General features: G+C 37.6%; 1 protein-coding gene across 1 annotated transcript in view; it reads right to left on the reverse strand.

The window, feature by feature from the left end:
- The window catches only part of PITPNB (phosphatidylinositol transfer protein beta), an 81693-nt gene that overhangs the window by 26197 nt on the left and 39793 nt on the right, over positions 1-15703 (reverse strand). Inside the window, exon 8 of the mRNA XM_073313640.1 lies at positions 2406-2483. Coding sequence (XP_073169741.1) covers positions 2406-2483 — 78 coding nt within the window. The remainder of the gene's footprint in view (positions 1-2405; positions 2484-15703) is intronic.

The following is a 15703-nucleotide window of genomic DNA, read 5'->3' on the forward strand; positions in this document are numbered from 1 at the left end:
AATATTTTTGGATGTTTCTATTTTTTCAAATATATCTATTTCAATTACAACACGGAATACAAAGCGTACACTGCTTACTTTACATTATTTTTTATTACAAATATCTGCACTATAAAAATGATTGATAAAAACAGTATTTTTCAATTCACCTTATACAAATACTGTAGTGCAATCTCTATCATGAAAGTGCAACTTACAAATGTAGATTTTTTGTTTTACATAACTGCACTCAAAAACAATGCAAAATTTTAGAGCCTACAAGTCCACTCAGTCCTACACTTCTCATTCAGCCAATCACGGAGAAAAAAAAGTTGGTTTACATTTACGGGAGATAATGCTGCCCACTTCTTAATTACAATGTCACTAGAAACTGAGAATAAGTGTTTGCAAGGGACTTTTGTAGCAGGTATTTCAAGGTATTTACATGCCAGATATGCTAAACATTCATATGCCCCTTCATGCTTCGTCCGCCATTCCAGAGGATATGCTTCCACACTGATGATGCCCCTTAAAAAAATAATGCTTTAATTAAATTTGTGACTGAACTCCTTGGGAGAAGAACTGTATTGTCTCTGGCTCTTTTTTACCTGCATTCTGCCATATATTTCATGTTATAACAGTCTTGAATGATGACTCAGCACATATTGTTCATTTTAAGAACACTTACTGCAGATCTGACAAAACGCAAAGAAGGTACCAATGTGACATTTCTAAAATACCCACAACACTCAAGCCAAGGTTTAGGAATCTGAAGTGCCTTCCAAAATCTGAGAAGGATGAGGTGTGGAGCATGCTTTCAGAAGTCTTGAAAGAGCAACACTCCAAAGTGCAAACTTCAGAACCCAAACCACCAAAAAAGGAAAATCAACCTTCTACTGGTGGCATCTGACTTAAGATGATGAAAATGAACATGCGGTCTGCCTGCACTGCTTTGGATCGTTATCAAGCAGAACCCATCATCAGCATGGACGCATGCCCTCTAGAATGGTGGCTGAAGCATGAAAGGACATATAAATCTTTAGTGCATCTGGCATGTAAATATCTTGCGAAGCCAGCTGCACCAGTGCCATGAGAACGCCTGTTCTCACTTTCAGGTGAGATTGTGAACAAGAAGCGGGCAGCATTATTTCCTGCAAATGTAAACAAACTTGTTTGTCTGAGCAATTGGCTGAATAAGAAATACAACTGAGTGGACTTGTAGGCTCTAAAGTTTTACATTGTTTTGTTTTTGAATGCAGTTATTTTTTTTTACATAATTCTACATCTGTAAGTTCAACTTTCATGATGAAGTGAGCACTGTACCCTCTCTATTCTGTATTATAATTGAAATCAATACATTTGAAAATATAGAAGACATCCAAAAATATTTAAATAAATGGTATTCTATTTATTTATTTAAAGTGCACAGTTCATTTTTTAAAAAAGCGTGCAATAGCCCTAAATAGTATAATAGGATACATAGGGCTTGGTAATCATAAAAGGTGGCAAGGTCCCAGACTACAGAACCTTGCAATATAAAATGAGATACACAACAACAAAGGATCAGGAGGACAGACAATGGGTCATACAATGCTAAGAGAAGCTGAGTAATGGAAGGTTTTGTAGCAGCAGGGATGGTCAGATACCAAAACAAAAACTCTGGGAGGCATGTTGGATTCTTTGATCAGCCAGTATAGAAAATTTGCCTCAAGGAATCCACACACAGTCCATAATACACTTCTGATATCATTTTGATGCAGAACCAGGGAAAAAAAAAATCAGTGAACCAGCATATTTTTTTTTGTTTACCAACTCGTGTAGTAAATGTTTGTATTTATAAAAGATGCACATCCAGATAAATCAGCCTCCCAATAGCACCCCTCCAAATACAATTAAACAAGGGTCAGAAAAGTTAAGAACTTGTTCTTATGATCTCTTTTGAGAAAGTTAAGTTAGCTAATCATCAGATGTACCCAGGGATTCTTCAAATTTAAAAACACAAAGTTACTCCCAATTATAGCTTCTTGCAGTCTAAAACTACTTCAAATGGCAAACCAGGGACAGTGTCTTTAGGACATGGACTCACATAGAATTCATTGTAGTACGAAATTCAGCTGTGCATTTATAACAAAGATGTTATTACTTTTTTCAATATACCAATTCCGTAATTAACCTTATGATCCCAAAAGATTAAATCACTGTCTATGTTTAACATTAGTACAGTATTTTTGTAATAGTTACAGACTGGGTATATTTTGTTTGCTAACGTAACAGATGCACTGACTTTATTTAACTGGATTTGAAAAGGAAAGAAACTAAAGTATATTCCTGCCATCTCAGTATTAACTTAAGACACCACAAACTCTTCAAATGTTTACTTTCTGCTGATGAAGTCTTTGTAAGGCAGTAAGGTCAGTTCACAATACCTTCCAGTTAGGCCCCAAAGGTCCTCTCTTAGTCTTCACCGACTGGAACAATACTGGGTCCTCATCAGCTTTATAGTCCTGAAAAGAGAAAAAGCTAGACAGTCAGAGGAAAAGCTAAGACACCACCAGAGCAAAGCAGCAAAATTACTGAACCAAATGGGGATAGAAGGGACCTCAAGAAGTCATCAAGTCCAGCCCCTGCACTGTGGCAGGACCAAGTAAACCTATCCCATCCCCGACAGGTGTTTGTCAAACCTGTTTTTAAAAACCTTCTAATGACAGGGATTCCACAATCTCCCTTGGAAGCCTATTCCAGAGCTTAACTACCCTGAAAGTTTTTTTGTTTGTTTTTTTAATACCTAACCTAAACCTCCTTTTCATCAGAAGGAGGATTAAGCTTATTACTTCTTTTACTACCTTCAGTAGACATGGAGAATTGATCAACGTCTTTTTTTTTTTTTTAAACTGCCCTTACCATATAGTAACTCCTCACTTAACATCCGAGTTATGTTTTTTAAAAATGCAACTTTAAGCGAAACGATGTTAAGCAAATCCAATTTCCCCATAAGAATTAATGTAAATAGGGGGAGTTAGTTATCCAATAGGCCAGTACCCAGTCAAAGAAGAAAATTAGATTGATTTGGCATAATTTGTTCTTGACAAATCCATGCTAGCTGTTCTTTATAACCCTATTATTCTCTAGTTGTTTACTGATTTAATAATATAAGCCAGTATCCTTCTGACGTTCAGCTGGCTAGTCTATATTTCCGCAGGTCCTCTTTGTTCCCCTTTTTAAAGACAGATACTATGTTTGCCCTCCTCCAGTCTTCTGGGACCTCACTTGTCCTTCATTACTTCTCAAAGATAATTGCTAACAGTTGTGAGATTGCATCAGGTAGTTCCTTATGGATCCTAGGATGAATTTAACCAGGCTCCGCTTACTTGAATACATCTTATTTATCTAAATGTTCTTTAACCTGTTCTCTCGCTATTTTGGCTTGCATTCCTTTCCCTTTGTTATTAATATTCATTGTATGGAGTATCTGGTTGCCATTAATATTTTAGTGAAGACTGCAGCAAAATAGGCATTGAACACCTCAGCTTTTTTAATGTCTTCAGTAATTAGCTCTCCTTCTCCGATAAGTAGCAGTCCAACACTTTCCTTTGTCACTCTCTTGCTTTCAATGTATTTAAAGAACCTCTTATTGCCTTTTATGTCCCTTAGAAAGGCTACTGCACAAAATACCTATTGATTTTGTTCCTAAATTCTTGGGCTATTCTATTTACTTCTTAGCAATTTGCTCAGTTATACTTTCTGTATTATTCCTGTTTGATTTTCAGGTCACTAGAGCTCCTGATGAAGCCATATTGGCCTCCTACTATTCTTCCTATCTTTCCTTTGCATCCTTTTGGGGCACTCTGGAACAAGGTTTTTTTTTATTTGTATTTGGTCCCCCCCCCGAGTTGCTTCTCCATTGCCTGTAGACAAAGACCTTGTTACATGTTTACATAACTAGGATTCAGGAGTCCCTTTCTGGACCAATACCCCATGTATTAAATACTGTACAAAATCAAAGGTAGACACTATCCTTGGTCCACAGAGTTTACAAACTGAATTGACAAAGTATACACATCTATACATGAACTGTTTTGAGTTATAATTACGTAACTATCAAAATTTCCGCAACTCCCCCTCAGGCTAGTAATCACACATTGGCTGATTTTTTACATTACGGCGGAAGTAGGTATATAATATTTGAGAGGGAAGGGGCAGATATCCAGTGCTAGGCATTTACACTACCCTCAGATTGTAAACTACTTTGAACAGTTCACTTTAAGCAAGAGCACAGAACATTTTCCCACCAACTTACACACTAAAATGAAGCGAAACAAGACCAAAGGTGCTAAATGTTTACGGCCTATAATTTACTTTAAGCATTTCTATAGGCCTCATGTTTATAGTATCTGAGCACGATATTGATTAAGAAGTTAGGACCTAGGAGTGAAACCAAAGGGATAGAAGCCATCACCAACAAAATGCCAGACAGTGAGAAAGAAAAAAATAACTCCTGGAACATCTTCAGATGTTCATCAAATTGGTTTTAAGAGGTTTTTGGATAGAATGTCCCATGACCAGAAACAAACTTGACTGTACATTTGAATTTATATTTACATTTAGATGCATTTATAACAGTTACACATCATTTCATGTAGTCAAAATTCCTTATAACCTATATTTTCTTCCATAAATTGTGCCTAATTTAAAGTACCATGTAGGAAATGGCTTGCAGGAAATCGGAGTTCCAAAGCAGATGTGTAGTAACACCGTTGGCATTCTCATGTGTCTAGTGTCTGATGGCAATATGCGCAATCAACTTGACAGTAAAAACTTCACAACCAGTGTTTTCTCACTTTTGCACTGGAATGCGTAATCACCACACAGCCCAATATATCGCTGACCCGCTTAAAAATATTAACAACTGGATCCAGGGACAGTTATTTCACTTCTGACCAACAAAGCTAATATGAAAGATGCTTGGCCTTTGTTGATAAATGAGTATCCACATCATCTGTATTCTGGATGTGATGCCCATATGATGCTGCTTTTCATTTGGTTATTAAGACAAGACAACTTTCTCATCATGCGTCAAAAATCAAGAGCATTTTCAAGTTTCTCAAAAACCAAAAAATATATACTAGCAGCCATTTTTCAGCATCATTTAGTATTTTACCTACACTGAGGAAGCCTTGACATACTCAATGGGTATCTATTAAATGTCTAAAAGATCTTCAAATATGCAAGAAGTCTCCTCAATCAGCTGCTGCTGAAGAAGGGATGGCTGGGTGTTACCTCCAAATCAGCACTGACATTCTTGAAGATGGTCTTTTGGATGCAAAACTCTAAATTCATTTTATTGCTCGAAACCATAGCTCAGTCCATTCCAAATATGGAAAATTACAGTTCTACGGTGTCTGGTGCCAAGAATGAGTTCCTGAACATTTATGAGAACACCGAACACGGTTCACTTAAAAATGCTGAAGAAAAAGATAATAAAATAGTATCATGGAAAAAACAAGAGATCACTACTGGACACAATCTTGATCTAGGCTTCCAGGGCCAAGACCTTTCTGACAATGAATTCGCTTCAGCTTGTGACCTCAAAGTGGCTGTTACAATTTTTAAAGACTATACAAATGAACAAACAATTCTCATGGAAGTAGCAAGTTATAAAGCAAGAAGTATCCCCTTAAGTTGTAAAACAATGTGGCATGCAAGCTCAGCAGTTGAAGCTAAACAGCTTGCTCATTCAGCATAGTGGAAAGGGTTGCATTTTAACTATGAAAAAAGAAAAGGAGTACTTGTGGCACCTTCGAGACTAACCAATTTATCTGAGCATAAGCTTTCATGAGCTACAGCTCACTTCATCGGATGCATCCGATGAAGTGAGCTGTAGCTCATGAAAGCTTATGCTCAGATAAATTGGTTAGTCTCGAAGGTGCCACAAGTACTCCTTTTCTTTTTGCGAATACAGACTAACATGGCTGCTACTCTGAAACCATTCTAGCTATGGTGACAAAAATTATTTTAACACTTCCATACACTACTGCATGTATGGAATGAAAACGGTCAGTTTGGGGAGTCATCCAGTCAAAAACCAGAAACAGATTGAAAATCTCTACTGCGGGGACACTGGTCACCAGGTATCACAATTTAAGATTAGAGAAGAAAATGGCAGCTGAAGAGTTGACTCAATATTCACCAGATAAGAGGAAGAAGGAGATTATGAATTTGAAGATGACAAGGATATAGATGAAGCAATGGAAGCAGATTCAGAAAAAGATAATAATGGAAAAGCAAGATGGTTGAAAAGGAAGACTGAGCTACTGATGAATTTGAAGGCAATGACCACAAAGATATAGATGAAGTAAATAATGAAAAGCAAGATGCCTGAGGACTTGGCATGCTGCCCATGTTGCATAAATCCACTAATGACTTCCTACCCTTTATATTTGTTATTTGATTGTTTTGTTTAATTTTCAGTTCTTTTGTAACTATTCAGTCTTGAACAATATTCACATTTAAATGCTAACTTATCATTGCTAAAATAAGTTTTTTAGTAACTTCATTTAATTTTTATCCTACGTTCAAAACAATTAGATACAAAAGTGGCAGACTATTAAAAAACCCCGAGACAAGAAACAGAGAGACACAGGGGATATAACTATGACAATGTAAATGAAGCTTTTTGGTTTATATCATTTTTTTAAAAGATTGAGGGGATAGGACTGATGCCTAATCAGGATAAGATTTGTGAAGTGAGAAGAGAGAACTATCACAAAGAAGTTACAGGTATTTCCTGAAGCCTGCCTCAGAGGCTGTTGCAGGGAATAATGTTTGCAGAGTGTTTTGAAGATGAAAAGTGAAATTAAACTGTCATCTCTTTTACTGCATCCCTTAAGTGCTATCAATCCCTAGGCAGAGACACAGCAACTGAATCAAACAAGTCACTTAATACTAAACTTAGAACACCTTCCTTTCCTCCTTCCTAGAAAAAAAGTTTAAGACAACCAGATAAGGGCCAATTGCAGGAAGTACATAGTTTAGAATAGTCCATTTTCTCTGTGGCTAGATCAGGTCCCAGTAGTCAAGAGCATGAGCAATTGTATTTGGCACAAACATATAATATAGCACTCAGGATCTTATAATACAAAACACACAGAGTTGTTTATACAAAGTTATCTTACTAACAGGAACTGCCAGAACAGACTAATACAAGAGCCCACCTAGCCCAGTAACCTGTGTCAGAGTGGTCAGCGCTGGATGCTTCAGGAAATGTTACCAAAAATTGTGGACAATTATGGAATAACTCTAAATAGTAGTCAGTGATTGATTTATCCCATAAGGGTTTATATCACTTCAACAACAAAAAACATCCTGACTAATGTAACTGCAAAGGTGCCATATAAAGTATCTAATCCTTTCTTTCAACCATCAATTCTTAACCTCAGTGATCTCTTTTGGCAGATTTTCAATTTCACTGGATTTACCGTTGATCTTGTATTATAAGACAGGGCAAGTAGGAGCTCCCACCAGGTCTTCTCTATACCATTCATTCTTGTTGAATGCAAGGCAAAGTCACAATTCAAGCTGGAAAGAACAAGCAGCATATGATGGTCACAACCCTGGTGAGCATTTCTCAACCCATCAGAACCAGTTCAGTTTCTTCATCCTCTATTTGCAACAAATGCCACAGGAACTCAAGAGACAGAAGTACTAATTTAAGACTGAAAATTCTGTAGCTGGCATATGCATCCATCTTTCACTACACTGAAGTTAGTGTCATACCATCATACAAAGAACTCAACTGCATACTGTATTTTTAAATCTAGAATTCTCCACTACAGGTAGAAGGGAGCTAAAACGAGCTCCAATTTGAAATTTCAGCTTCACAGGACCATGGCAGCCTATTCAGCTGCCAAAGTGCAGCTAATAAGCAAGCTAGTAAGTGTTGTCTGATAAAACAGGATGCAACACAGCTAGTTATTCCTGCAGAAGAATTTTCTGTTAACTACCATTTTATTGGGTGGCACGAGATGAGCATTTGCAAAACGAAAACAGTTTGTCTCTACGTTTTAGTGGGTGGATAGAAATTTAGTTAGGAAGATTTTTACAGCAAATCATTCAAAAATATAATTACAAAGGTGGATAAAGAATAGAATGAAGTTTTCAGGAGAAGAAAATCTAGTCAGGTGGGTTTAAAAAACATGTTTGGGCTTGATGAGGATTGTAGGCTGAACATTAAGTTGGTCTGGTGCCCTCAGCAAAGAAAGGGGGACATCAAAATAGATCTGCAACCGAAGGAATCTCTCTCAAATCACTTCGTGCTGCTTATTCACATAATGAAATTAAAAATAAATACTCTAATTGTGGCATTTTAGGGCTGGTCTACCCTGGGAACTTCCATCAGCAAAGCTATGTCTCTGGGGTGTGAAAAATCTACCTCCCCCGAGAGATGTAATTAAACCAACCTAACCCCTAGTGTAGATAGCGCTGTGTCGATGGAAGAATTCTTCTGTTGACGTAGTTCCCACCTCTGAGGGAGGCAGATTATCTGTGCCAATGAGAAAACCCCTCCCATGAGTGTAGATGCTACTTATGCCAAAGTGCTACAGTGACAGCAGTTTAAGTGTGGACATACCCTCAGTGATGACGAATGTATTAAGCAGAGAAACTGGATGAACTGACAGGATGAAGAGATGAGATGAACTGGGTTTACAAAAATCTTCAATAGCAATTTTAAAATGAAGTTAGAAAAAATAAGTGTTATTTGTTTAACTATTTTGGTTGCACATTTAAGTCTCTAAGTTAAGTCCTTGTCTGGTTTTAGTCAGTTCTTACTATTCATTTGCTACACAAATTAAAGCCATTTAGGAGGTCAGCATCGCTGCTCACAAACTTAATGGGAAATCTGTGCTTTACTACTTAATCAAAATAGGAATAATCAAAATGGAAACTAATTAACTATGTGCACAGATCCACTGGGAGCAGAGGTTATAGCCCATATTATTTCACTGTTAAGTGATGTTGCAATATTCTGAATGACAAACCGGTTTTATATACATAATCAATGCCATATAATAAGGCATTTTAGAATCGTGACAGATTTGAATCATTTGCATTAAGACAACAGTCCACATGGCAATGTAAAGAAAATTCAAAATTCTTACAGAATTGGTACACTTTGGTATTTTTTTGTTTTTTATAATCATCTCAGGAGAGACTGCTTCTCTTACCTCAGTAGTCTACTACAGTCAAAGCAAGCATTATCCAAAACTAAGTTTTTGAAGACTATGAACTTAGCTATCAAGGTAGCTAGTCAGCAAGTCAGAGTGGGCAACAGATTAGTTTAGAAGAACCTAAAATGTTGGAGTTGGACTTAAACACTGAGGGGTTGCATAGGATGTTTTGGAGCAGCTCAAAGCCAGACACAACGCCACACTGTTCATAAATACAAGGTATTGTTTGTTATTAGTTATCTATCACCACTGCTTTTACTTCCAAATTTCATCCACAAAAGGTGAAGCTCGTGTGGAAAAGAAAAAATTTGCCAGTGACAATGAGCCACTGCTCATGCCGCTTCATATGAAAGGCAGCAAAGATTCACTGTCAAAGAATGCTGTGCAGTTTAGCATAGAACATGCATAATTGTTACCACCTTAGAAAGTGGGACTGTCAAATCCACTTCAAAACCTAGCAGCTAAAACAGTCTCTTGTTCAGACACTATTTCAAAAAGTGTGTAAATAAATCACTAGACACCTGTAATGTTAACCACCACTTACTAATGAGACAAATGACTGGGTTGATTTAAATGACAAAGATGTATCTAATTTTATAGCTACAATGAAGCCTGACTTCAGCAACCAAATCCAAAGGACTAGCGAAAGTCTGAACAAAAGAGGTGGGTCTATCAACTGGTCAGCACTAACTAAGGATATTTTTAAAAGTCCTCAAGAGTGGGGTTGCCTGTTGGAGGTCCTGCTTAGAGTAGTTTTCATCCAGGTGTATAATAGGTAAGGTACTTTACCAATACTATTGTTAGTAATTGCCAGTGATACCACCTATAACCCCCATTTTGTGAGCTTTAGAATGGAAGTAGGAATTGACCACAATGGAAATTTGACATATGCCTGAGACTAACTTAGATTCTTCTTCCTCACTGTAAGAATTCATAAGAGGAGACACTGCGAGGTTGTTGTCTTTTTGTAGAAAAAGAAGTTGTTTTAAAAGTTATAAAAATGTTTTCATAATTGTATTTTAATATTGCAGTAAGAACAGATGAGGGGGATGAAAGATGACTAAAACCACAAATTACTGAAGTACAGTTGGAAGTAATGACATTAAGAAAGGAAATGTTAACTTGACATCTTTCTAGCAGCCTGGTTAACAAGACTATGGAAGATCATTAGGCTAGAAAAGAGGTCAGACAATGCAGACTTTGCAGTGGTCTATTACTTATTTCTTGCAACAGATGAACTGGAAGACTCAGGAGGTCCTCTTCAATCAACTGATACCCATGGAAAGTCAGCTTTTGCTCATGTGCAGTTTTCACTACTGATACATCTAAACACAGCACATATCAACAAGATAAACTGGAGAAGCTGCTCTGAAGCTATTCTGGGCCACCAAATAAATACACTTAAAAACAAACCATGAACACGTATTCAACAGATTGCACATTTCCTTGTTCACCGGTGTATTCAATATGCACTTCAAAAACTGCCTAAATACTTCTTTATCCAAAGACTCAGATGGCTCAAAAACTGTTTTCATGTCTAATCATCATGTTTTATAACCTTTCATGAAGGTTTTCTACCTCACCTGTCTCACTTCTGAACAAAAATTATACAAAAAAGTTTGAAAAAACATTAAAAGCCCAAGCAAACCCACTAACCAGACAATTCTACAAAAGTGCTCTCAAAGATGTTAAGTTTGGTCAGAGTGCTTTATCCACTACACGGACAAGCTAAGGAAGAAGCATAACCACTGCACGTTTGCATTCAAAAAATCAGTGTCTGTTAAATGTATACCCACACATTTAACCCTGAGATTGAGTTACTATGATAATAATCCCAGTATCTGATACAATAGTAAAATATTGACTTTTTAAATATCGAAGTTTACGTTCATTTGTGATTTTGCTGGAATACAGCAGTGAAAGTTGTTGCATGTTTTCTTTCTATAAGCGTATTGCAGTGAGCCAGTACATTCCTTCATATATGACAGTTTCAGCATACAGTATGCAACCTTAACTCCCAATTATAGCTGCAAATGAGCAATAGCATGGAATGAGACAGCCTGCTGGCTTTGTTAATATTCTGTCTTTTAGGATCCCACAGGGGAAAGGGAAGAGCGAACGTAAAGAAGCCCTTGGCTCATGGTTTATGGTGCTTGCCACCAGCTGTAGACTTCTCATCTCATTAGTTATTTTTGAATACTGGGGGTGAAGACAGCTGTAGCCTACTTGAATCTCCAGCTCCTGGGTATTTTGAAGGCTGAATTTGGTATGCACTTTCTGCAATCCTTTGGAAAGAACAAAAGCAAATTTGCTTTGCAACAGAAGCATATTTTAAATGAGTTTCAAGTTACATTAACAGTACAGAAGTGTTCTTATTCTCCAAGTTATTCTGTGTATTTAATGTTTTTAAATACAACTTTGATAAACAGTAATTAAACTGTTCGTGTTGACTGCGTGGCATAGGAGAGAGGGGTCTAACTATATAAAATTATATTAAGGATTGAATAGAATTTATTCAAGAAATTCTCTAGACTATTATTAAGCTATGTAAGAACGGTAGCATATTAGGTTTAGGGATATACTAAATGAAGTTTCAGAAATTAAAGTTGGTTTATACTGTCATAAAAGCTATTCATTCTCAAAAAAAGCAAATACAATAGGAAGTGAATGAATAAACACAGATGCACAAATCCTAGTTCTTGCAAATAAGAACAGTCTTTGCATTTGGAAACAGTCTGGAATCTCCTAGGATGGTGGTGACCTAAAGTGCTTCAAACGTGGTCTGTACACATTCTGAGTGAACAATGGCACAGGTCACTTCTGGTGCATACAAGCGCCACCAACAGATTCTCCAGCTGCATCAGCATCTACTCTGAAGTGTGCTGCTGACCCACAACCCTGGCTGGAAGAATATCCCCACTGCAGCATTAGACTTTATTTAACTGGAATGTTATAATAATATATTTCGATATTTATTTACTTCTCAGTAGAATTCCTTGGAAAAGGGAGTGCGATCATTTTAAGGAGCCTAATCCTATGATCTGTATTTCATGGTTAGAGAACAGGCTAGAAAAGCATTTTTAGAGAAGCCAGCAAATGCACAGAATTGAAATGAGCCACTGGAAACCCAAACAAACATGGCTAACACTGGAAATAGCATCCAGAATCTGGGCCAGAAGTTCTTGCTAGATATGCTATTCTCCTATTATAGAAGCATATTCTCCTTCTGGATATGTTGGGAAACTACTGACAGAACTGGGGATATTATTTATTTGCATAAATATTATTGCAGTCAGGGCTCCAATGTGCTAGAACTGTACAAGCAGTTATCAAAAGGATAGTTTCTGTACCAAAGATCTTACAGTCTGGATTACAATTCACTCTATTAGGTGACCAAATACAAGCAAATGGAGGAGGTTTATAGAAAACAGATCCTGTCAAACTAACGTGATCCTTTTTTGATGAGATTACATATTTGGTTGATAAAAGTGTTGATGTAATGTACTTAGGCTTCTGTAAGGTTTTTGACTTGCTACTGCACAACACGTTGATTAAAAAACTAGAATATAAAATTAACATGGCACACGTTAAACAGATTAAAAGCTACCTGATAGCTCTCAAAATGTAATTGTAAATAGGGGATTGTCACTGAGTAGGTGTGTTTGCAGTGGGGTCCTGCAGGGATTGGTTCTTGACCCTATGCTAGTTAACATCAATAAACTGGAAGAAAACAAAACAAAATCACTGAAAGTTGGCAGATGAAAAAATAATTGGGGGAGTGGTAAATAATGAGGACAGGTCACTGATTTAGAGCGAACAATATCACTTGGCAAACAATATGCATTTTTAACATGACTAAATGTAAAAGTACACATCTAGGAACAAAAAATGTAGCCCATACTCACAGGATGGGGGAACTCTATCCTGGGATGCAATGATTGAAAAAGATTTGGGGGTTGTGGTGGATAATCAGCTGAGCATGAGCGTCTACTATGATGCTGTGGCCAAAAGAGCTAATGCAATCCTGGGATGTATAAACAGGGGAATCTCAAGTAGGAGCAGAGAGGTTATTTTACCTCTGTATTGGGCATTGGTGTGACCTCTGCTGGAATACTGCGTTCAGTTCTGGTGCCCACAATTCAAGAAGGATGTTGATAAACTGGAGAGGGTTCAGAGAAGAGCCAGGAGAATGATTAAAAGATTAGAAAACATACCTTAGTGATTTAGCTCCTTGAGTCTATCTATTTAGCTTAATACAGAGAAGGTTAAGGGGTTCCTTGATTACAGTCTATTAGTAGCTACATGGGGAACCAATATTTAATTAGGGGTTCTTCCATCTACCAGAGAAATGGATATGATCTAATGGCTGGAAGTTGAAGCTAGATACAAACTCAGACTGGAAATAAGGCATAAATACTTAACAGTGAGTAATTAACCACTGGAACAGTTTATCAATAGTTGTGGTGGATTCTCCATCACTGACCATTTTTAAATCAAGATTGGATATTTTTCTAGAAGATCTGCTCTAGGAATTATTTGGATGCAAGTTTTGTATAACAGGCCATAGGAGATCAGAATGGATGATAATGATTCCTTCTAATCTTGGAATCTATGAAGGTGGAGGATGAGATAGCAGTAAAACTAGCATGTGGCCACCTGCCTAGTAGAATAATTCAAGTCAGATACACACTAAACTTAGAAGTATAAAATCAGTTACCAATTCAAGTTAAGTTTACAGAATCAACTATACCAAATTATTAGAAGCTAATTACCAGGAGACCTGTGACAGTCATTCAATAGTCACCTGATCAGAACAGTGAACCCTCTGAGACTTTTAGGGTTTTTTAAATCTTTAAAAAAGTATCAGCTGAGAATTTTAACAGTTAAGATTTGTGCACATATAGACTTTAGAAGACAGGCTTTTGTTGTTGAAGAAATAACTGTTTATTATTGTTTAATTGTCTCAGTTTCAATTATCTGCATAAAATATGCAATTATGCAGAACAATTTGCAATGGCCCTTATCCCATTACACAAATGGATAGACATTGTTATTGTAATATGCTGGTAACACAGCCTTTCATATTCATAGTTAAAAACTCCCCAAGCCCAGTGCTCGTCTGCCTCCTGCAGTAGTCTGATGCTTCTTATTTTAGCCACCCTGTCCTCAGTACCTACTTCTACCTCGTTTCCAGAAAAAGAGCCAGGGAACTGCATACATGAATATGCGCACACTCTAATACGCATCCATATGGTTAGAATCTTTAAGGACTACTCTAGGACTGGAAGCCTGGAGACATGTAGGAGTCCTCCAGTGTCATAACAAGATACACCCTGCCTAGAGTCCATAGCCAGAGACACAGCTAGAGCAGCACTATGTAAGCACTCACTCTAGCTATCTCTATGCTCATGGGTTGTTTGGGGAGCATGCGGTGTTGAGCATGAAAACTCACTGGGGAAGGGAGGCAGGCAGAAGAAATACAGGTAAGAGGAGAGAAGCCAGAGATAATGAGATGGGAGCCAGAGAGAAGCAGAAGGGAGGGGACCTCAAGGGGACAGAGCTACAGAAAGGGGAGAGAGAGAGAATCTTTGGGAAGAGTGTGAACGTATGTAAATGAGGTAATACATATCAAAATGGAGATTATGGTGTCATCTCATTTACATACGGTCTCCAGATTGCTGGACTGCAGTCTTATCTTGTATGCTGAACCCTCAGCAATCAACCTCTGTGTCAACAACTTGCCCAGGTAAGGCCTGTTGGTTGTGTGTGTGTGTGTGGGGGGGAGGGTGAGAAAACCTGGATTTGTGCTGGAAATGGCCCAACTTGATTATCATACACATTGTAAGGAGAGTGATCACTTTAGATAAGCTATTACCAGCAGGAGAGTGGGGTGGGAGGAGGTATTGTTTCATAGTCTCTGTGTACATAATGTCTTCTGCAGTTTCCACAGTATGCATCCGATGAAGTGAGCTGTAGCTCACACAAGCTTATGCTCAAATAAATTGGTTAGTCTCTAAGGTGCCACAAGTCCTCCTTTTCTTTTTGGTCTGAACGTTTCACGCAAAGCAGCAACTATTTCAAGAGAAAATCAGCAGTGAGCACTGTAAGGTCCTTTCTGTACTACAACCACACTCAGAGCCCCACTTAACAGCGTGGCTCCCATCTCCCACATACTGTTCTCTCTAGAGTGCGACTAAGACCCCTCTTCGTTTTGCTTCGGAGTTAGCCTTCAGCCAAATGACTCTGCCATTTACCGACCCATTCCAGCAGAGTTTGGCCACTAGTTTTATTTCACGCTGTTGTCCTTCTTTCCCCAAAATTCTTAAGGGTGCAGTGGCAGTTTTGTACGTCACCTTTCTAGATAGCAAATTAAAAAAATTCCACCAAGCCATTACAGTCTTTAAAAAAATATTTAGGTTTTTTTTTTTTTTAATTATCAAAATAAAGTAAATAGAGTGCTACAGGTAGCCATTGGGGAAAGTTTTTCTAGAGGAGAATCT

This window comes from Lepidochelys kempii, chromosome 15 (genome assembly GCF_965140265.1).
Source record: "Lepidochelys kempii isolate rLepKem1 chromosome 15, rLepKem1.hap2, whole genome shotgun sequence".
Classification (NCBI taxonomy): domain Eukaryota; kingdom Metazoa; phylum Chordata; order Testudines; family Cheloniidae; genus Lepidochelys; species Lepidochelys kempii.